Here is a 24,069-nt window from a genome sequence, read left to right as displayed (position 1 = left end):
TTTACTCTATTCTATTTTTTAAATTAATTATAATACAAAGTGTTTTTTCGATTTACGTGATATTGCCGAAGAAATTATGGGGTTTTCTAAATTTTATAAGATTTCTGGCGAAAATAGTTATTAGATTCTACATATCTATGTTCCAGTTATCCTTCGACAGTCTCGAAACACGACGTACGACTATATTCTAAACCATAACCGGATTACATCGAAAAATCACTGTCTGACCGTTTGACCTGCTTTTGAAATTACGGTTCTATGTGAATGATATTCACGCGGGGGTGAACTGCTTAATTAGGATTCGGTATAATTGCATTTGTACCTATTAATAGTATGACGAGAGACTGAGAAAGCAAATAATATTTGGACGGTAGTCAGACATGTTTCTTTAGAAAAAAATTTGAAACATTATGTAACAGATTTCGCATAACAAAATTTTTTATCGCTACAAATGTACGTGACATTTTATCTGTCTACTGCTACCGCCACGAAAAACAGAAATGAAAGAATGCCGGTAATTTTTCCATTCTCAGATGGAAAGTTCCTAATAGTTTTTATAGATTAAACATTTTCAATTTTCACGCACATGTGACGTGAAATCAGCATTTGGTATCTTTAGCTGTTGTTTTTTCTTAATTTTTATAATTGTATTATTAATTACATGAAAACTCTAAAAATGGAGTGTTAATTTCACCGAGGTCGGACAGGCTGATTAAAGAAAAAAAAACAGTCGGTTGTGGTCAGTGACGGCTTCTCGCCGCCACGAAGTCACCTATAAGGTTGCCGCGACTTTACCGTTAAGGGTCCCCTCCTCAGGGTCTTAGGCCCGCACCACTTGAACTCTCTTCCTCCCCGCCGCTTGTAACTCTGCCACCGCGGTATTCCACGCGATCGCGTTTCCACTCCGTCCAGGTGTCTCCCGCTCCCGTCCTCGCTCGTTCGCTGTCTTTTTTTAATCATCTACCGACGTCAGTCTCCAGGCCCCTTTCACCTCCAGCAAGGTTTACCTCTTCTCGAAAGGCATATGTACAGGTACTTTTCGATACGTCGCACGTCCGGAACAACACGGACATTACGCAAAAACTTGATAGTGTTCTAAGATACCGGTTGTTTGTCTACAAGATTCTGCGAAGTCAGTGTGCGATTTGAGTAGACCCTGTTTAATGATTTTGTTAGTAAAGTATGCAGATTGTTTTAGGTTTCTCTCTCACTCTTTTTTATCAAATGATCACATTCTTTTTGCTGAAATTTGGGGATCTGTAAAGGTCAAAAATCGCAGCTTTAATGTATGTCATAAGAGGCGATTAATCATATTTTAGAAACCATTAATTAATTGAAGCTTATCGTACGTTAATTTATTAAGTACTGTATTCCAACCATAATTAAACATGACTTTTCGAAGGAGATAAGTTTAATTTGAATATTTTTATATGCACTTAAAATAATCGTAATAGAAGAGATATTTAGATTTGAATAGAATCTTAAATGTTTTAATCGACGCTTTAATCGAAGCGTTGAGCATGAAGGAAATGCACGCACTTTCCGCTTTCGATGGAAAGATCGCTTTTCCAAAGCGATAATTAAAGACGTTGTTGGAGCGGCGAAACACATAAAACGGATTAACGAGTCGGATAAGCCGATGTCCGCTTTCCTTCCGCACGATCTTCGATTGCCGTTAGTCGTTTATAATTATATAGCCGCGTTCCTTGATAATTACGACATCAAATATGTTGTCGTGCTTCCGCGTCAAGATAATACATTGTGCACAAATTTTCTTAATGGAAACTTGACAGAAATTTATTTTGCAAAACAGAATTGCTAAATTTTATTATAAAATTAATGATTAAACTTTTGATTGATTTAAAAATGGTCATACATTTTATCTTGTCTTTTCTTTTGTGATTCAATGAACACTGTTATTAATTTTTTATATCAAATATAATTGCAATATATTAATAAAGTGACAAGATTCTAGTTTGCTTGCAAAGCTCGAAATAGATATTTTATAAAATTTGTTCTTGCCAAATTCGACTACAAAATTTTTTTTCTATTTACAACATAATTTATAATACAAAAACTAAATATAGAATTAAAAAATTAATTATTGCAAAAATTAATTAAATATTGAATTCAAAAGAATAAAAATACACAAATGCAAAAACGTTAGGGTTTTACTTGAATTTTTTATTATGGACTAACATCGCAGCCGTTAAAACAACTTTATCTTTGATCGGATCGCGCGATTCTTTGATGAAAATGCGGCGATGCATCTTGCCGGTGCATTGCTCGTTCATTCACGACTACGACTGTTGAATAGCGTCATCTGACAGGATCTCCTAGTACTATCTTTTACTCCGAAACACAGTTTGGAGCAGTGACAGGCAGACGAACGCGTATGTAAGTGCTCCGGTGTCTCGTATGGCGAATACCCGGAGGTTTCGTGTCGGCGTCGATACGAGGATCATGATCTCTCTACGAGACAATCAATAATTCGAGCCTCGAGCCAGTTAATTCAGTCGGAAGGATGTGAGTACTCGAAATCGCTATTGTCAATTGAGAACGGTTTGTTCGCCTCGTTAACGTTGCTCTCGATCCATAAATTTTTTTCTTTTTAGGACTGCACTGCATCAGTGCATCAGCTTTCGACTTATCATGCGGTTGTTGTTGCTTCTATAGTATTCTATAGAATGAATTCTGATAGTTGTGTCCCTCCTCTATGCTGGATACTCAAAATGTTGATGCACGAGATAGTGATGAGTTTTATCAGGCAGTGGGCAGTTTAAAAGAATCCAGATATGGCTGAGGGTGGAACAGAGCCAAAGTCTATTGATGGTCAGATGCCGAGGGGTCAGTTAGAGATAAATGAATGCCTTGGTAACTGGTTGACGTACTTACAGGTCGGTATGCTCTTCGGTTGTATGTTTTTCAGTTCTGTGCCACGCAGAAAATAAATTGTCTCTCGTGCTGCAGACACTTAATGGCCTATGTACAGCTGGTACTAAATTGGCCCAATCCCTGCAAGCACTTCTCTCTGTGCACGACACGGTAGCGCAATGTCGTCTGACGAGTCAATGCTTGGCTGGATGGGAAGAGTTGACAAGAGCTACGCATATAGCCAGTAATACTGTTAAGAATCACGTACTTACTGCTATGAGAGATCATGAGTCTCGTGACAATGATGGGGACAGGCATGTTAGTAGTTTATGATCAGTCTGATTCTCTCTGCGTTGAAGTATTACTGTAATTGACAGGATACTCTTTCGCATTTTCAGGATATTCTTAGAGAAAATCTTTTGACATTCATAAACTTGCAATATCAGTTCTGCGTTGCGTGTTGTGAGTGCTTAGGTAAGCTTGTATTATTAAGATGCCGGTGTGTTCAGTGAGTAGATAGAATTATTGAAATGTTAGCTGAATAAAAATGATATTATTTTGATAAAATATCATTGAGATGGTAGTTAAAGTAGCATTGTGAGATGATTTTATTTTTGAGATGATTTTGTTTTTAGAAATTAGAGCTAAAATAGGATCTAGAGTTACTTCATGATTACTTGAGTTTTAGTAGAATTGAGAGAAGGTTCTATGCTCAATCGCTGATTCAACTATTCAGGTAGTATGGCAGAGTGCTCGTGCTCTCAGAGCGGCAGCGGTGATTGCGATATCGCTGCGCTTCAGCAGTGCTTCGAACGTCTTTATAGTTCGCCGGTGCCGCCGGTGTCCTGCTCGTCCACGCAACAATCAGCGCAGAATTGTCGGAGATCCCCTTTGCCGTATTCGTTGTTTCCTCTGCAGGTAATTGGCATGTTCGTGAACTCGGCGCGACCCTCTTTGTCGTAATAAGCTTTCGTCATGCTCGGCTTCGTGTATCAAGGTTCAGAGACGATGGTCGGAAGCGGCGGCGGCGGAAATGATGGGCGAATCCGCCGAGGGCACGATGAGACGCTGGTCGATGCCCTGGGATTGCAAACACGTGATAGAGTGGCCGCGTCAAGATATGAGGTCAAGGTTGAGGGTACCTCAGCAGGATCGCAGCAGATCGACTACGCCTGACTCGATGTGGCAAACGTCGGCGATGGCTAGTCAGGACGGTCTTCAGGAAGCTATTCAGCTGTTATCTTGCAAACCAGGTAGCAGAAGCTCGGTAGAATCTTGTCAATAGCTCACGCAGTTGAGAAACAATTTCGTAAAAAATAATCTTTCGCAAATTTAATTGAATTTTAATAATTAGGATTCAAAATTTGAATATCGAAGGATTTTTCGGTTTCATAGGAATTAATATCTTTGTGAAACTGTTTTCTTCTTCATATTTCTTCTTAATTTGCGATTTTATTTGATTTTCGTGAGACTGAATTTGGCAAATGTTAAATTTAAACTGTAGCTAACTTATCTTCATAGTATCTGTGCGATTCGAAGATTATACGTTGTGCAGGAGTTCGGCCGTCCAATCAACTCTCGGCTTACACTAGTCAGCATGTTCCGGGCGTCATTTTGACAATCTGCAATTTCGACTCGAATTACGATTCCGCTATTTGGTCGGAATCGCGTAGGATAGGCTCGCCCAGATGTTGGCCGCAGGATTCTAGCGATCATTCCGATCAATCCGGGCATCGCGATAGCGATCACAGTGTTCACAGCGGTGAGCACAGGGATTCTGGTAAGGTTTATCGTTGTTTATCATGAAATTACAAATCCGAATTGCGAATGATTCTGTCGTAATGCAGAACAGAGTGGTGCCAGCGGCAGTCACGGCGATAGCAAGGACAGCATTCATTCGCATTGCGATCATAGGGAAATTGAATCTGGTGAGTGCATTGATATCGTGCTCGAGATATCCCATTTTATACTGCTAAGATACCCCACCCCGCGTAGAGATTCGTGCGCGAGATGATTTCAGATGAAACGTTTCTTTGAAGGTACAGCGGACACATTGCCGTCTCGCAAGAGCAGCTCGTCAACCGACTCCTGCGTCTCGGCGCACAGCCGATCGGGCTCGGAGAGCGCGGGTGGCGGGGTAAATAAAATTGTTTTCTCACTGTTAGAGTACGGTGTGTTAGTGAACTTAAGTTTATTAAGCTGGTACTTCATCCTGATATCGATACACAATAAAAAAAAGGTGTTCGTACACCGACATTTTTGCCGATCACAAATTTCAGCTTTTGATTCGAAGGAGAGACAAACTCTACGTATATAGATTTATATACATGAAACGTTCAAAAGAAGATTCAAACAAAATTGCTAAAGCATAACGCGACAGAAAAGATATATTTGTAGGATTTATGCAGTCAAAAAATGATGGCGTACGAATTACTCTTACTCGCTGCGATTGCTTTCCTCTATTTACAACCATTCCGTTATATTACACAACGCTTCGATGTTGTTGGAAGTTAATTTTCCGTTTGCTCTCTTGCTCTTCTCTCTTTCTCTCTTTCTCTCTCTCTCTCTCTCTCTCTCTCTCTCTCTTTCTCCTCTTTCATATAGCGTAAATATCGATGATTCTAGGAGTGTACGAGGTCGCAATTGTACTCGATGTGGAGCGGCGGCGATCTGTCCTTCATCAAATTGCCAGAGAGCAATGAGGTACAAGATGAACATCCACCCACTTAAACAATGTTCTTCGTATTTGAAATGTGTCCGAAATGAAAATTCAACCTTTGGATCACTGAACTCTAAAACAATCTTTCTCGATTTCTGAATGAATATTGCATATCAGAAAAATACATAATATAAAACTTTTTGTTTTTAATGTTGTTATTCTATCGGACAGATCGATTGGATAGAAAATTATTAAAGGAAGACCAAGTCTGGGTATGTTTGGCGATTCGAATGATCCAAAGGTATACCGTTGAACGGAATTTATTGATCTGTCAGTTCAGCTAGTAATTCGACCAATTTTATTCGTGATGTATACATGTTTGATATTTGCGAGCGCGGTACAAGTTAGTATGTGCATATTGAGTGTGCAACTAACGATAGTAAAATTATATAAAGAACGTTATACAGGATGTCACCTCGTAACATTTATGATATTATTATAAACCGAAACACCATGCAGACCGCAACACCACCATACAAACATATGTTGTAGAAGAACTATACTTCAGAACGTCGCATTTGAAATAGTTCTGTCTGCTATAAATGTTACGGAGTGAGGCTCCGCTCTCGTGTTCAGAAATGGACGCTGCACGTTGTTAAAACTCGTATATACAGATGTATGCGTGATCCAGACTATCGTTCCGTTCATTCGTGAGATTTTTCGGGAAGATACTCTCTCCGATCTCTCGAATATTCCTTGATACCGAAGTGCGTGCATGTGTGGTCGTTATTTCTATTGTACATGGATAACTTGAACTTCGAGAGTGTCTCCGCACACCTCGCTAAATATTATTACTCAATCGATCCCGAAGCATATCACATTCCGCTCGAGGAAAACAAGGCGTATTTTACATTGCCTGCTCTAATCGCGAGTGCGTGTACACCACCGTTATAGTATGCAGTACCGCTCGTAAATCCCTAAACACTTTTTACACATGAACTTTATTACAGGAATAAAAGTTCAATACATTTGCATGTTAGATATAAATTTGAGTCGAATAAAACGAAATTATTTGTTAAGATAATTGGGCACGCCTTACTCTAAAATGAGATATTAGTTTTCAAAATAATATATAATTCTAATATGATTAGCAGAGATTAGCAGGATAATTAAGATGCTTTAAAATTGTCACTGCGAGCGACATTCAATATCCGGAAATTTACCAGCGGTATTGTAACTCATAGTTTCCTTTCGGAAAAGTTTTGAGGTGTCTTGTATGTGTAAAACGATCTCAATATTCTCGAGAGCGATTTGATGTATGTACAATTTTATTTATGGCACGAACGCGATAATAAAGATCCTCGACGCTGTACGATAATCTAACGCTTCTCGAGTATATTCTTAATAAAAGAAGAAAACAAAAAAAGAAAGGAAAGACTACATTTATACATGTCACTGCAGTCATGTACAGAGACCAGGGTGGCTGTAGAATAATCGTGTTTTGATTCGTCTGTCGACTCGACGTTTTGAGTCACCCTTGTCGCATTAGGATTAAAAAAAATTATATTCCCGTATAATTAAATAATTCATAAAAATTCACTCTTAAGATATACGATGTTCTAAACTAAGATTATACATTTGTGAATTTTATTTTATTTTTATTCAATAATTCGCTAATGCTGAATAATTGATTTCTAGAAGTAAAATTCCAAATGTACGACGGTTTAGAATCAAGGACTACTAAAATCTGAAAAAGCGTTTCAACGCGATAACAAGAAACGATTCGTTACAAGAGTCAATTCCCTGACGTCATTGTCATCGGAAGAACAAATGTCTTTCTCGCGGTCAAAGCACTTCCTCGATCTTAATCCTCATCCTCGGTCATCAGGTCTTCATCGGCCTGACCGTAATCGTCGTACGGTTCCTCTATGTCGTCATCCTTGTCCAGCGGACAGTGCGTGCATCTCGACTCGTTGATCCCGTAGTTTATGCATCTCTCGCCTATGCATTCGCAACAGCCGTCGTGAAACCATCTGTAGCTCGAAGCGCCCATGCTCTGACAGGACGCTTTACATTTGTTCCAAGAGCTGCATTGCGCCATGAACGCGACGGTGCAGTTCACCGTTACAATGTTTGGTTTCAGAGGGTGTTGTTCCTCTTCCGTTTCTGTCATCCAAAATGTATCGTCAGTTTCTTATATCATTTAATCGATGTACCAATTATTTATCAATTATTCAAATTATTTGAAATAATTTTGTACATGTCCATTTAAAAGGCTTTAATATTTTTCATCTTTAACTGAAACTATATTTTCCACAAAAAGTCTAAAGGATTTAATTTTGTTATTATATTTATATTATTTTTTCTAATTAATACTACATTGTGCATAGTATGCAATTTATAATTGATTGATTCGTGCTAACAATTTCATATAATTTTTAGTGCATAGACAATTAATATTATGGACAAGTAGTTACGTTTTTTTTTCCAATAGTAATTTCAATTTTTGATACTTACGCGTATAGTATTTTATTTCCTTCTCGTGCGCAAATACCTTCGAATCGTAATCTACGGGAAATGTTAACGTGAGCCATCGCCCGAGCACGTCCTCCTCTGATGTGAGCGCTACGAAGAGCGCGGGCACTGGCACGCTGAAATCCTCCACGTGAGATTTCTTGCTCAACGGGTTATCGGTGATGTTTGGCTTCGGGCATAGATCTGCACTCGCGAAAACATATTGCGTCATTTATGTAGAATGTTTCGAAATTATCATTTCCTTTTTTATCTAGAGAAAAATAGCATGAAACTGTGTGGGCAGTTTAAATACGAATGAAACATTTTTGCTGCTTATTCTCTTCTATGGAAACTATTCCGATGAAAATAATATTAAAAATTAATAACGTAAATAATAAACTTTATTAAAATATTTTTATATTAATTTATATTCCTTGCAGAACTAAATTAAAATATAAAAAACTAAAGAGTATGAACATATCGTTAGAGATAAATCTATTAAAATTTTGTAATTTTGTCTAAAAGTGATTCAGCATTAATTTGATTTTTAATCTTTTTATTTTCTTAGAGTTTACCTGTTTTTTGCAAAACATTTGATATCATATATTCTAATTGTTAGTCAATTTTAACCCCACTGATTTATATTTCTAATAATTTTAAATAGAAATACCAATATAAGGAGTAAATTTGAATATTAAGCAATTATCGTTCGTGATTCTTACCTACGCATGAACAGCACTCGTCGTACAGATGGCTTAGACACGAGAAACATTCCTTGCAACAAGTGCATGTGACCAGGTCGCACTTGCAACTTTGTGTGAGCATACATTTGCTCACGACGCTTGCACAGATCGATTCGTTACATGCTTCCGAATGTTTCGTCGAGAGCGTCAAGTACAAAATCGCGACAATGGCCGCGATCAGCATGTTTAAGCTTCTCATCCTGCAAGAGATAGATTTGATTTAGCTCGTTTGTTTCACACTCATTCGATACACTGCTTTCATTTGCTTAGCTTTCTTATTTAATATGTGATTTAATATACCTGTTAAAATAATAAGATATTTTACTAAGTCTTTTCACGCACGTAAATATTTTCTTATTTTGTGTGTGAGCTTCGAACTGAAGAAAGATACTGAGATACAAGAAAATCTATCCTTGAATCACATATCCATAACGACAACTGTAAGATTATATTGTTTTAAAAAGATAGTTTGGAGGAAATATAATATAGATAATATAGATAATAATAAATAGATGATTAGTACATTTTATCTTATCTAAAAAATAGTTTAATTTATTAGAATAATAAAATTGATATTTTTATTTGCTATCTTATATTGTTATACATATGATAGTGAATTTATATCTTGGAAATATTTTACTATATCCTATTATTTTATCTTATACAATTTACTTATTTCACATACTCTCAATATAATTTTTTTCAAGTTATATGACTGAATTTTCTGATAATATGTTATAATATTATTGATTCTTTCTATTATTACTCATTGCTCAAAATATAATTTTTTGTATAGGTTTTTTTATTGCAAAACTTGTGGAGAGTAGAATCTGAGTGTACCGAAACTCAAGTCAGATCGGTGTTATCGTCGACAGTTATACGATCATATTCAGCCCTGTCTAATAGTATCTATATGATATTTATATGCTTTATTCCGCGCATATATAGATGTAGACTATTGTTTACGTGTAAACGCCGGACGCTACGACTGTGACTATGATTATAATACGTCCTCCTAACTCGCGCCACTCCCGGAGACGAGAAGAACGCCGATTATGCCGACGAGGCCCGATTAAGATTATTAAGAATATTCACGAACGTGAGTCAGGGTGTCATTAAGCGAGAACGCGTGCTAAAAAGAATGAAATTTCAGTCTTCTCTCCTGCTAGTGCTGCTAACGCGCTAACCCGAGCAATCAGCGTAATGTTGCTCCTCTCCGTTCCAGGGATAACGCCGAGGTCACCGTTTAAACTCGTTTAAGTTTTCACGAATTCGGGGTCTCCTTATTAATAGGAGTAGAAGTGATTTTGTTTCTTGTCTAAAACAATTATCGCGAAAATTCTAAAATTTACCGCGAGAAATAAGAATGAACGGATTTCATTTAAAGCTACAAATGCAAGTGGAGCAAACAAGTCGTGTTCTTACGAAACGTCTTGTAAGGAAAAAATTTATTATTTGAAGATTTTTTCTGTAAAGGGTAAATTCTATTATAACAATCGTCCTTAGCGTAGATATATACCATCATTATCATCACATTTAATCTTTTTGAAAAAATAAGATAAATGAAGATATCTCGAAACACAAAAGTAATTCACTACAAACTATTTTATTAAAATTTTCTTAAAAATATCAAGGAACTATCGCGATCGTATCTTTTGTAGCCGATATGTCTTTACAAGTCACGCAAATTATCCCCGGGAGCATTAAATACCTGCCAAGATAGCGCGGAGAATAAAGAGGCGACGTTAATCGAATGCAAAACGATCGTTCGTGCAATAATTGCACCTTTCGAACATGGCCATTAAGTGTCTATTTATATCGCGCATAATCGCGTCCTACGACATCTCGGATGAATTATTATTGGAAAAGAATTCCACTACAACGACCTGTTAAACGCGATGATGGAAGGAAAAGGTTCGTTTGGCTCGTTTGGTTTCATACGTGTCGTTGCCAGTGGCAACTTTCACACTCGTTTTCCAGACATTTTTCATATTCTCTGTTCACTAGTATCAATATACGATTTTACTTATCAAACGATTAATTTATCAATTTTGAAGAATCTGTTAATTTTTTGTATCTTGCTAACGCGCGAATAATATTATATTTCGGTCTATACTAAATTAAAAAAAAAAAAACATTTTGGAGAATATTAATTAACGGTTTAATCTTATTTGCATGAATTTTCTAATTATAATTTTGACACAGGATGACACTCGTTATTCACTGGAATGCGTTATATATTTCGAGATTTGGCACCTTAGAATTATTATCTTCATACGTATAGATTTAGTACCTTGAAGATAATTTTATTGTAGAGTTCTGATTGTCGAATATAGGCTGAGTCCACGATTATATTTTCATAGATTTTTTTATTTCTTCATTTTTTGCACATCCTGAACGCGAAGCGTTCACATCTTTATATTTACTGTTTTACACTTGATATTTTATATAAATAATTAATAGATCTTCTTGAGAGATTTATATTTCTATTAAATTTCACTACTTTATATTTTATTGTATCACTTTTCACTATTCGCCATTTCGCTCACACGCTACTGAATGGTAGAACTCTCTGTGGCAAGTCCCTGCGTAGACTCACGAGGATTTTGACGGAGGGCTCTCCGTCGAGATGTCGTAGTCTTAAGGGCGTTCCCCCCCCCCTCCCCCCACTCTTTCAGGTGGGTCTGGGAACACCCATAAACGAAAGCGCACCGTGGCCACCGTAGAGCTGTTTTAAAGCTTCCAGGCAATTATCTGCTATTCTCTTTTATCCATGGATGTAAACTGTCACATTTGGACAGATTTCAAATCCATTAAAATCCTCTTTCTCGAAATTTTTCTAAAAAGTTTAGAAATAATGAAAATTTTTCGGAATGTTCTCGCGTAATAACAGAATTATTTTTTATTGCTCTTTTTTTTATTACGTGTTGAATATGAAAATTCTGAAAATATTCGTTGGACAATTTAATCGAAAAAATTAGCTGTGTATGATGATATCAAATAGTAACGAATTATCTATTTGTCAACGCTATTACGATAGCAAACGGTGCAAATATACGAGGTGTCCTTCTATTTTTACCGTGTCGAATTTTAATGACCGATCCTTTGTAATAATACTTCTGAACTATATTTTAAGTCGGGAAATATGGATATGGACTTAGGTTTACGAAATGGAAAAATTTAGTGCGGGCTCGATGAAATCTAATTCCTACAAGAGATATGTCATTATGCGTCATCATAAATGGGGATAGTGTATCTTGAGAACCACAGGTGGTAGGTTTGTTCTTAGAGTAAATCTGCAATAGATCGTTTCAAAAATTTTGCACAAACATTTGATAAAGATCTCGACATTTATTTATCGCATGTAATTGTCAAAACAATTAAAACGTTAAAACAGTATTATGAGATAACAATATCACCCTAGGCACTACTATCGAGATCATAAATCTTACATGACGACCGAGCTCGAATCGTAACTCAAAGTGAAAGCGTAAACCTTGTTATACATTTTATATCTCAAGCTACTTATTAACAAGTGATTAAATAAACCTCCGCATTTTCTATATTTTTGGAAAGCTCAGGAATCTGATTGCGAGTACAGAGATCGCGAGCGAAGCGTATGAACGCGCGCGATACGCTCGGGACACCGCGTACGTGGAGACGGGCGATCGAACGGTTTTAATAAAAATTCCAGCTCGCGAGCGAAATGTGGATGTTTGTCATCCAGGGACAGGCGTGCTGCTGCTGCTACTGCTGTTGGCACTCACAATCAGCCTCGCCTCTCGTTCTGTGGCCCGAGGCGATGGATTAACTTCAATAACAAACGCCAATCGCCTTCGTAGAAGGCGGCGGCAGCCTGGTATCTCTACCTACGTGTCCGCTCGCGTACGCGCGTTCACACGGCGGAGGAAGACTTTCCAATCATTTTCTGTTACTACTGGAGTAGACTTCTCGTTCTCCTCCTCACTCATCTTCGCGTATAACCCTTAAACGCATGAATCTTTCTATCATCGAAAATTTTTCACCGCGTAATGACTGAAGCTAAATAAGTGCAAATGTAGAATTGAAAAAAGCATAAAAAATAATTTAGAAAATGTACAAAAAGTATCGCGATGTCAGCTTTTTTGATTCCACAACGCTTGTGGAATCCGCGTTTTGCTCAAATAGAGAATTTAGTTGGCGTGTTCGCAAATCGCTTGAGAAGGGTTAAGATTGCGCCATTTTACTCCGGTGGAATCAAAGACGAATTTCGCGAAAGGTCAGCCTTTTACGTGTCGCATTCACTGTGACGTAATAATCCGAGGAGCTTCTTACTACGAATCTATCTTTTTCGTATTTTGATAAAACCGAATGCGCGCGAATCGATCAGGCGACAATCGATCGCAGTTTTTGTTGATTCTCAGGCTAAACAGTAGACAAATGACGTTTCTTTGAATTCGCATTTTTGGGGAGATTCCATTAGAGCTAATTAAAGCGAAATCGCGTTAATCCGATGATGCGAGACGATGCGGAGCGGATGCTGCGACTCGATCGTCCGCGGTTCTTGAAGGCTGGACACATCTGGTGACCTCCTTCGTCCGTAAATATCCGTGTTATCGAAGCATCGCTGTCAATTGGCACATCGCGTCAATTATTGCGTTATCAGTGCCATTTACGGTGTCGTCTGCCGTATTATTATTTTCGGTTATTGCAGGAATTACCGAGCACACAAGACACGCTCGTGAGCCTCGCGCTGTTCGCCATCGAAGAATCTATACTTATACTCAACGTTAAACATGGTCGCGCAAATACGACTGTTCGCGATAACATTGAATAGTATCTCAATTATACAGCAGGAAACATCCGAATCGAACGTGTAAAATTAAATACATTATTTAGAAATAATTAAAGATATTAATTAATGGCGAAACCATCGTTCGTGTTTATTAATGCAATTTTCGCACTGGAGAAAAAAATTTAATATTTTTGCTAAGAAAATTAATTATGTAATTGTTATTAAAATCTCGTCGCTTTCTTTTTTTCCGGAATACAAAATTAATATTTATATAAAATTCAAGTTTTATAATGGTATTTTCCGTCGTCTAATTTCTGTGTCTGCTGTTTGTATTCAGTTTATCTCTAGATGCATACTGATGGTTGCTGATTATCATTTCTTGGTCACTCCTTGTTTACAATAAACGCAATTCTCAGTGATTCATATGGATGGAACTTAGAATCGAACGGTCGCATTTTGTGCTAATTGGGGTATAAAATAGGGTTTACGGTTCACGGATTTATGACTTTCCACATTTATGAATTGAAGCGTTGTCACGGTCGATTGACTTTTCTGCTCTCCGAACCCTTTTAGAACGCCGACTTTTTTGACCGTTTAATCCCTAGAGTTTAGACAGTGCATTCGGATGCTGATCAAATTAGCTTGTTGGACGGACGAAAGGTTGGATTTTGACGCGCGTGGCATGATTGATCGCGCATATGATCGATCAATGATGCATCGTAGACGTATTTGCGTCTCTCTTTCGATTTTCTCGAGAACTGACCGCCGGGCGATGAAAAAGTGTGCATTGACCACCACCGCGGAATATAGATCGCCATTGAGGATAATTCCGTTAACGTCGCTGGCGCAATTGCGTTCTCGCAAAAGTATGACCGAAGCTCGACTGATGCGCGCCTCTCAATTGATGCGAATTGATAAGTAATCGCGACGGCGCAAGCCCGTAAGACGTATTAAATCTACCGCGTGGATCGAAATTGCGAATCCTTGAATTCCGCCGCGATCTCGCAACGATTCGTCGAAGTCGCGTTGCAAATAGATCGATTACGCGCCACGCTTTGTTCCAGTGCACCCTTCATCCAAAATAACTCTCTTCTCGTTGAAGAAGTTTCGGCGAAACTCGAAGAGAGAGAAGCAAAGTTTGAAATCAAAGCGGAATTTCTCTTCAAATTAGCCTGAAACTTTTTTCATTCAATAATCTTCTTTTTTCGTTGAATTTCTGTTAACATTTCAAGAAATTTGTTTTAACAGGGGTTTTATTTCGGATTGAATAGAACGGAGAGATAATTCCGGGATACATAGACTTCTCCATAATTTGGTTGAAACTTTGTGGAAAAGATAAACTCCGCTCCCGAGCGGAGCGATTATGTTCGAATTCCCGTACCTCTTTAATTGGAGGCGAGCTATTTTCCTGATCACAGGGGGAGGGCCGGTCGTCGCGATCCGGTGTAATCGCGATCGCGGCGGATCTCTCTCGCGCTACACCTCAGCGGGGATCTATCTCTAACGGCGATAGCCGATCGATATTTACCTGGCAACTGGCGTTGGCGTGTTCCAGCGGCGGGACGGCGGTGCGCGCCAGTTACCTACGCGCGTGAGAAACTATTTTAAGAGCGCGTAACCGGTTCGCGCGTTGCGACGACCGCCGCGGGACATGTTTCCTCGGCGAGAGGCGAAATCCTTCCTCCCATCCTCTTGCGAAGAGCGTCCCTTCGCGATTTCGGCGAAATGTCAAACTGCCCAGAACTCGTAGCCGCGTCTCCCTTTGAATTCACTCCGAGATGAGTTATTTAAATCTCTAAGCGCGATGGAGAATAAGACGCACCTGCGGTGACTCCAGTCAATTCAGTCCTTGCACAGTAACAAACAAAAATCTTGCAAATTTTCACAGAATCTCAGCGGCAATAATCGTCGATCGAGCCCCGCGCTCACGCAAATGTTCGCCGACGTATCTCTCGATCGTGTGTTCGATAAACGTTTCTCACGAGAATCTCTCACACACTACATCACAGCGTGTTTACGACACTTCGACTCTCGCTTCGCACGAGCGTAGCGCGTATAGGGTGATCCGTCGTCAAAATAAACTCGTGAAGTGACGAGCGTCGTTGGCGAGAATCCTCTTCCTGCTCGACGGCGGCGCGCTCGGTGTCTCCCATCCGGCGCGAAGGATGCACCGGGAATTCCGCATGCGTTCGCACGCGCCGCGTTCGTTTCGGATGCACGCGCCGTTACGTTACGACGTTACCGCGCTGCGACGCATCGCGACGCACTGCGTCGTGCGAATCTCGCGGTCGCTCGCTCGGAAATCGGCGTCGAGGAGCGGTGGAGAACACTTGTCGTCGTTTTTTTTTTTTTTTTTTTTCGAAAATTGCCGGTTTTTCGCGACGCGGAGCGACGGGGGGAGAGAGAGAGAGAGAGAGAGAGAGAGAGAGGCAAATAGAGAGAGAGAGAGAGAGAAGGAGAAACAGAGAAAGAAGAGAACAGATGGAATAGAGAGAGATTTGTCGGCGGGTGTGACGAATCAAAGAGCGGCTCTCATTGGACTGAATTAAGGAAGAGCGTGGACCGCGAGGACCGCGGAGAAGCGGAAGGAGGAGGAGGCGGTGGAGGTGGCGGAGGAAGAGGAGGAGGAAAAGGAGGTGGTAGCGCTCGCCGCTGCTGATGATGGTGGTGGTGGTTGTACCGTCGCGGATCTCTCCGAGATGGAGATGGAGAAGAGAAGAGCGCGAGAGAGCGCGCCGTGCGAGAAAGAGATCGAGTGACAAGGAGAGCGGGAGGAACGGAGGACGAGGGGGAGTTGGAGAGAAAAAGAGAGAAAGAGAGAGAGAGAGAGAGAGAGAGAGAGAGAGAGAGAGAACGAGTCCGCTGACGGTCGGGTAGTCCGGACTACCGACTGCATAAGACTGGTTTTCAATTTTTTCCCGACTTTTTGTTTTACCTGCGCGTGTGTGTACGTGCTGTGCGTCGCACAATCTCACCGCGTCTCTCAGCCTCTCTCTCTCTCTCTCTCTCTCTCCCCCTCTCCCCTTATTCTTCGACCCTCTTCTCCTTCTCCCCAGTTCTCTCCTGCGGAGCGTGCTGGACGAGTAACGGGTGAGCCGAGAGCTCCGGGCTATCGCCGCTTCTCGATCGACGCCGCCGGTCGATCGGGACCAACTCCGAAATCCTCGGGGACGAATCTCTCTTCGTGGATGGTCCTGCGTGATAAATCTCTTAGCCGCTGGGTGCAACGGAAGTTCCTTCGGCTTCTGAGAACAAAGCTTGACGGATCCTTTAGATCTAGAACGTTGATATTATATCTATTTATCTATAAGCAGATACTTGTCTCTATTAATCTGTTTATACAGCTGGCCGTAATCAATTTCCGGTACAGATAAAATAAATGATGATTACCAATTAAAAATGCGAAAGAGCATATATATTATTTATCAACATGATAACTCTGTTTTAGTTTGCTATGTTTTAGCTTTAATCAAATATTAACAATTTTCCTTTGACACGATTCGGATTGCAATTAATTCAGATGCAATTATCATTTGAATAGTGCAAATCAAAAATGCAATTACTTTCATGTTGATATGCGATCCGTAGTTATTTTCGAAGGAAATTTCGACTAGTTCGATTTTATTTTATGTGAAAATTGAATGAATTGAAAACGGTTTTGGATATTAGAACTTTTTAATGAAAGACGAACATTTTCAATAATTCTTAATGAATATTAAGAATTCTTAATGTGTAAGAATATAATCTAAACAGTATATCAGATTATTAACAAACTCGTTGTCCCCTATGCGCGCGAAAGTAGCGAATTTTTTGTCAATAACATAAATCGCGTATGCTAATGCTTCGTCCGATCGCGAGGATTTATCTCTGTCGTATTTTGCAATCGAAACTCCGCGGGGATTAACGATTTAAAGCCGGCTCAACTTGTTTTTGCATATCGACTGAATATTCTGCGTATCTAAAATAAACGCTGTCTTTCACTTTATCAAATATTAAATTGCAACTGTGATTAAATTAATTCCGGTTAGCCAACTGTTAATAATAGCACTCTTTAGTGGGCGCAGTATCGATTTTGACGAGTTGATCCGAAAGTGTTATTCTTGGAAATTTCTGGAAGCATGACACCGATTCGTAGATCACAAAATTGTGTTTTAAAGAAAACTTTCAATATTTAATGAGCAAATGAGACAAAAATAAATATCTAAGACTATACTTGTTGACATTATTTTTAGGTTTTCTTGATTTTGCAATTTTTATTACGACATCATACATTCTACCAATGAACATAGCGATTTTCATTTTGCATTGCTCCAAATTATTTTGCACTATGTAACGATTTTACGCGTATTATCTCGCGTTTTGTCACAGATAAATTGCGTGGGTCTGCCATTGGAATAATCGAGGCGGGGTTGTGAATTCCGTAGGCCGCGTTTACGTTGGTATTCACGCTCGTGCGTTTGTGCGCGCCGTCAGCAACGGAATGCAGATGAGTGCAGGTTGCATTCGGAGTATTACCCAGCGCCTTAGGTTTTTTTTTTTTTTGCGTTGCGGGAAAGAAACGCGCAAAGAATTTGAGTGCGTAGAAAAATCCAGCTCGGGAATCGCACGTTGCGTAAGAGGAAGCTCGCGAAGTTTGCGTATGCGCTTGGATCGAGTGTGCACGTTGCGAAACCCTTGAAAGCACTCGATCATCAACATCGCTTTAGCTGGAATTTAGCTTGCTCATTTCTCATCTCTCGATCTCACCGTTGTTATCGATCATAACTCATCCCGTTTCTATGCGAGGATGCGCGTTGGCAGGCATAATCGCATTTTTATTCCAAGGCTGTACAATTCATTATTACCATCTGTGATGGATAAACACTTCATTCATACAATGTGTGTAAATAAAACTCGATGGTTCGCGCAGAACTCGATTATATTTAACGCAATAACAAACTTATGAGAACGTTAGAAGGTTAAAAATATTTCACGGCCAAGAGAGATGAAGTATTTTATATTCAGAATGTAAAACTGTAAAGATATAGACATCATTAGTTTGCTACAAAAAGATAAATAATTATTTGAGTTATTAGTTCAAATTATTAAGAAATTCATTTATTAGCAATAAACTGATAAACAGAAATAATGAAATACTTTTGCGAGTTGAGAAGAAAAATAATAGTGCAATAAATGCAAATATTAATTTTTAAAATGTTTATACAAACATGAATTAAATGTATTCTTTTTTGTATAAATTAACAATTATTAAAAACGTACTTATTATAATGGTATAACGTTAAGTGATAAATGCTGTGTAAATTGCCGTGACGTACAGAAAATACAAGTCTGCTGACGGCACACATGTATATTTTGCTCACGCGTAAGGTGTTAAGTAAATAAACATTTTTATTCGACTGCATAATCGCGCGAGTAATTTCTAGTAAGCGTTTCACAATATTGACGGTATAAAGTTCCGCCTAACTAACAACGCAGCGATTCTTCTCGATGCATATCGAAATCTATAGATATCCGGCTGACCTTTCTCGCTTAAATTTTCCTCGTCACGGCAAGTGCGAAATTGAAGGATCGTGACATTTGGAATGGCCGACAAATTCACAACATTTGTTATGCCCGTTTATCGCTGTGTGGATTGCGAAAAAGAAATCGCCGCAATCTCCCGATAGCGAGATCGAATCGCGAGGCGAGCGAGGCGATAATCATTCACGATGCATTCCGAAACTCGCGCAGATATCCGGCTGACCTTTCCCGCTTCGGCTCGCGGAGCCAGGTGTGAGATTATTCAACGTCGCCGGTAAGAAGGCGATTTCCACGAGGAAAAGAACACGCGCGTGGATCGACGATTGCGTATCGCAATATCGAAAGGGGAGCGATCGCACGAAGCGGCTGCGTGGTTGAACTCGCGAAGCTAAGCGGATTCAGGTTTTCACTCGAAAGATATTGATATCGCGATACATAATGTAGACATATAAGCAGCTCGCGAGACATATGAGACTTTTGCCTTATATTGAGTAGCTAGATATGAAATATCGGATTCCAATATCGGATGTTTTATAGAACGCTCTTATGAAGTAAACGTTTTCTGATTAAGTCATACATTATCTACTACACAAACTGACACGACTCTTTTACAAAAGTATGCTTTAATTTTTTAAAGTTATACTAAATTTGTGGAAACAGGAAATTTGGAAATTCGTATAATTCAATCGTAAAGATGAATTTTTTATACTAAATTTGAAAATTATATATAAATTTAAAATATCGATTATATTATTTTGAAATAAAAAATTCTAAATTTTTTCGATACACATGTATCTTATTTTTTTCATAATTATTGGAAAAACATTAATAAACTGATATTTTATGTGCAATGATGTACAAAATATTTTTGAGTTTTTTTTTTATCTGAAATTTTCAAGCTGTGTCAACGGTGTCTGTCTTAATGATAAGCATTTCCATTATGTGTTATTAAGTTTTTAACTGTATTGAAAAGTATATGCTGCAATTATTTCGCGCTATCGATTCTACTTAATCGCTATATCGATTCTACTTATCGAACTAATTATTTTGAATTTTTTACGAGCTTAAGTCGTAACTCATTATTAATACCGGAATTTTCTAAGTCGTTGATTGGATGTACAGATGAAGATCTGACGGCGGCATGCGACGACATGTCAGCGTGCATCGCCGCGTCCGTTCTTCTAGGAACCAAATGCGGGAGAGCCATTCGGGTTCCGCGAAAAAAGTATGCCCGGTACAAGACAACCGCGAGATATGGCGGAAGCGGCTAAATGCTTAAACGCTCGAAAGCCAGGCTTAAATGCCGTTGATTGCAGTAGGAGGGAAATGAGAGGTTGCACGATGGACGACTCCGTAATTCCGTATGTCCATTCTTGAAGGCGGCGGTTAGCGACGGCGCTCGTCGGTACTCTAGTATCGAATACTTGTCGCACACTTGACGAAAAGACGGTCTCATTCTCTGAGACAGTGTCGGAACTGTAGATTTAAGTGATTCGTTAAAAGAGAGAGGCCGGAGAATTAACGATAATCATATTGTATCACGATTCTGTCTAACATTATTTTCATATAAGTTAGATTAAAATATAATTATCGAGTTATATTATTTTCTACATGTGGCTACATAAATAGCGAAACAAAATTTTGGCTAAGTAGAAACAAAAAAGAATTCATTCATCAATCAAAACTAGCTGACGAATATTAGGTGTGCCAATCAATTCTGTCTGCTAACCTTAAACTTTATCCTTTCGAAATCACAGTCATTTTTCATGACTAAATCTGTCTGATAGATGTCGTAAACTTATAGAAAACAACAGTCAATATTTTGACAATTGAGTTATTTTAATTGTTTTAATTGTAAATAAATAAAGAATTTAGTTAAAAATTGAACAGAATTAACGAGCATACAATCGAAAGTACCAAATACAACATAAAGTTATTTCTGACTAATTCATTTAAGAATTTTACTGCGAGAATTTCTTTCCTGTAAGTAATAAAGCAGTGATAAAACAGTAATCAAATGTTCACAAAAGAATTTTTTTACCAAATGACTGTTTTAGATATGAAAACTGAAGTCCAAGAATATCAAGGACATGTTTTTTTGTTTGACTTAATGTAAGATAAGTCTTATCACGTGAGCGCGGTAGGTAATCGCACCAAACATCATATTGTTTCCTTTTGTTTTTTTTTCTATTTGTTTTGCTTTATTGAAAGCAGGAAAAATAAGTGTAAAAATAAGTATTCTGAAATGAAATGTGGTGCGAAAATTATCTCATGAAGAGATATCTCTTAAGAAATTCTTTTCCGATAAAGATTCTTACGCTTCATAAATTTTGTTGAGTTTGCATCTGACTAAGATTATACGATATAATAAAGTGAAAACTAGAGATAACTTTTAAAAGAGCAATTACGCCAAAATAGAAAAATTGTACATTATTAACTTTAGAGTTCTATCGAACTACATTATTACGATATTAATATGTTTATAAAATAATAATGACAAATATGTTAATGTCGTATACTATTGTTAGTCGCGGATTGATATTTTGAGATCGGCAACTAATATTATTTAAAAAATTCGATCTTGCGTTCAAAGCAATCTTATGTTTTTCATATAAACAAGATTTCTTTTTTTATTATGAAAAATATGAAATTGCTTTGAACGCAAGATCGAATTTCTGAAATAATATTAGTTATTTATGATCGGCAATATATTATTTCTGAAATAAAATATTGCATTTCATGAGAAACTTACAAAAACAACAACAGATGCATGTTATCTCCGGTGAGCGCTTATCTAATAAAGAGGCATTCTGGGTAACATTCTAAGCTGTCCTCTAAGCAGAAGAAAAATGTTCAGCTGAAAGGAAAATAGCCACCAAGTTTTCTTTTGAAGCATTCCGGTTAAAATTTGTTTTTTATGAATCACTTTTCTGCACTTTCCCACGGCTTTGTTGAAGGTGAAAAAGAGATAGGTACTTTAAACCGAAACAAGATTCTCCTACGTGTCTCGAGGCTCTCTTTATAATCTCCGCCGGATTCTGCGAAAGAAGTGAGTAACGGTATAAAAAGCTGGACCTCCTCACGGCGGGTCCTCGACAGGACATGAGAGGATACGCCGTTCTCGCGCGGTAGGTGGTCCAAAAGTAGTGGCGAACGGGCGCACCGCCGCCGCGCGCCACCAGTTCGATTCCTCTTATGTTAGAAGCGCGTTTTCGAAAGAAGTAAGAGAGGCGGGCGAGGGCGGGTCGCGAAGGGTAGAAGGGCATCCGGGGAAGAGTGGTATATCGATCTGAAACAAGAGAAATCGGCTCGTGAGCGTTTCCGGTGACTTCGCAGTTTCGGTTGATAGGCGAACGCAAAAAGCGACGCGCAGCAGCGGGAAAAGACAAAAGAAGCGAAATTGGTCAGCGGGGGCGCGGCGGGAGGGATGGAAGGAGAGGGTACGAGATAGAGGACGTCAGGTATACGAAGGTCGTTAGCTGGAAGAAAAATTAGCCGTTTGTCGGAGGCCCTGCCCTGGAGATGGGTCAATCAGATATGAAAACACTTGTCGGTCATTGTGGCCCGTTCCAAGGCATTGTAGCTCGGCGAAGGTAACAGGCCACTACAAAAGATTATAGACACAGGTATACGGTTCTAATGACTACGCCAGGAATTCAAACCTTCTTCGGAACGATGTGAGCGGGTAAGTGGAAGGGGGGGGGGGGGAAAGCGGGCTTCCACATGTCATTTCGGAGTCGGAACGTAAAAATGCGTGTGTGATCCACGCTTGCCTGCATCGACGGGGGTTCGATATTCATTCAGTTTCTCCTCTAATGAGGACTCAGGATTAGCTTGTAACAATATTCCATATTGCGTATAGAGATATTTCACTTATCGAACATATTTTCGATAACGATACAAATGAAGCAACGGAGGAATAACCAAAGACAATGACGATATTTAAGTATTTATCATATTCGAAGATATTTTAACTGGCGTAATAGTATCAGTTTGGAATACTGTTATTTTAGAACACAGATACAGAACACAGATTACAACTGGATTCTTGTTTCTTGAAAGTTTTAAATATTTTTTTAAAAACATTATAAAGTCTCAAAGTGTTCAGATTAATCTTTTGTTTATTAGACATTGCAATCAATTATAACATTATGAAAATTATTGGTTGTTATTATATTGTTGATTATTTATATATAATTTATAATGAAAAACGAAGTTTATTGAGTTTGCAACATGGGTTTTTCTTTTTAAAACTTAATCTTCGATTGGAAGTCGAAGAATGTTGTTGCAATTTTCACGGTGAAAATCGATGATTCATCCCGTTCAGTTATTTCTTAAACTTAACACAAGTTTCTCGTGTTGTAAGCACTACCGGTGGTCAAAACCTTTCTGGAATTTAAAATCTGATAAGAAGATATTCTTTTTTTTTTTAAGAAATTTAAATCCCGTTCGGAAGTCGAGGAATGTCAGTGCGATTTTCGCGGTGGATTGGTTCGAGATTGCCGAAACGGCACGGGTGTTCCAAAGTGACATTTAGCTAGGCCAAGTGCAGAATCGTGTCCGATACAGGTTTCGATCACTTCGGGGCGTGGCTGTAAACTTTTTAGTGCCCACCCGTGTATATGCTTCGAGATCACTTTGCCCTGTCGGCGTGTTCGTTCGTTCGCATCGATATATGGCTTTCCTTCCTTCTTCCTCTCTCTTTTTGTCGCTCTTTCTCTTACCGCGCGCTCCGTGTTCTCTTTCCGGTTTCCAGGGCGAGAAACACATCGAACCTACTTGCTGCCCAAATCGAGATAGAACAGCCGGCCATAAAACGTAAATGGGGTTATTGGCCCGTGCCTTTAAGTCCGGTAATAGATTTTCACTTTGCCGCGGCACCGCATTTAACACGTCGCGCCTCGCGAACTTTACTTTTTTTTCCTCACAATTCAGTCGACTCGGTCACCAATTTTATGGTCAACCTTTTCACAGAGTTACTTTTA

At 38.9% G+C, this 24,069-nt stretch overlaps 3 protein-coding genes across 11 annotated transcripts in view; 2 read left to right on the top strand and 1 right to left on the bottom strand.

The window, feature by feature from the left end:
* Positions 1–24,069, top strand: part of NUCB1 (Nucleobindin 1) — a 63,067-nt gene that overhangs the window by 32,776 nt on the left and 6,222 nt on the right. The gene's annotated exons all lie outside the window — the stretch shown is intronic.
* On the top strand, positions 2,367–6,911 carry LOC105672869 (uncharacterized). 4 transcript variants are annotated; one of them, XM_067360329.1, is made up of 10 exons: positions 2,367–2,526; positions 2,616–2,897; positions 2,971–3,192; positions 3,273–3,348; positions 3,611–3,792; positions 3,872–4,130; positions 4,430–4,654; positions 4,722–4,802; positions 4,914–5,011; positions 5,500–6,911. In XM_067360329.1, the coding sequence occupies exons 2-10, from the start codon at positions 2,796–2,798 to the stop codon at positions 5,602–5,604; spliced, it is 1,350 nt and encodes a 449-aa protein (XP_067216430.1). In that variant the 5' UTR covers positions 2,367–2,526; positions 2,616–2,795; the 3' UTR covers positions 5,605–6,911. The 4 variants fall into 4 exon arrangements, with proteins under 4 accessions (XP_067216430.1, XP_012223503.1, XP_012223502.1 ...); XM_012368080.2 differs by having other exon boundaries at positions 2,368–2,526; positions 3,872–4,127; positions 4,920–5,011; XM_012368079.2 differs by having other exon boundaries at positions 2,368–2,526; positions 3,872–4,127.
* On the bottom strand, positions 5,042–16,101 carry LOC105672870 (twisted gastrulation protein homolog 1-A). Of its 4 annotated transcripts, none has more exons than XM_012368082.2 (5): positions 15,093–16,101; positions 9,091–9,228; positions 8,770–8,990; positions 8,051–8,251; positions 5,042–7,699 (listed from the first exon to the last, which is right to left on the bottom strand). In XM_012368082.2, the coding sequence occupies exons 3-5, from the start codon at positions 8,987–8,989 to the stop codon at positions 7,398–7,400; spliced, it is 723 nt and encodes a 240-aa protein (XP_012223505.1). In that variant the 5' UTR covers position 8,990; positions 9,091–9,228; positions 15,093–16,101; the 3' UTR covers positions 5,042–7,397. The 4 variants fall into 4 exon arrangements, with proteins under 4 accessions (XP_012223505.1, XP_067216667.1, XP_012223504.1 ...); XM_067360566.1 differs by lacking the exon at positions 15,093–16,101 and adding an exon at positions 11,084–11,456; XM_012368081.2 differs by lacking the exon at positions 9,091–9,228.

This window comes from Linepithema humile, chromosome 1 (genome assembly GCF_040581485.1).
Source record: "Linepithema humile isolate Giens D197 chromosome 1, Lhum_UNIL_v1.0, whole genome shotgun sequence".
Classification (NCBI taxonomy): domain Eukaryota; kingdom Metazoa; phylum Arthropoda; class Insecta; order Hymenoptera; family Formicidae; genus Linepithema; species Linepithema humile.
Note: the sequence above shows the minus strand (reverse complement) of the source record. Positions and strands in the feature narration are given on the sequence as shown.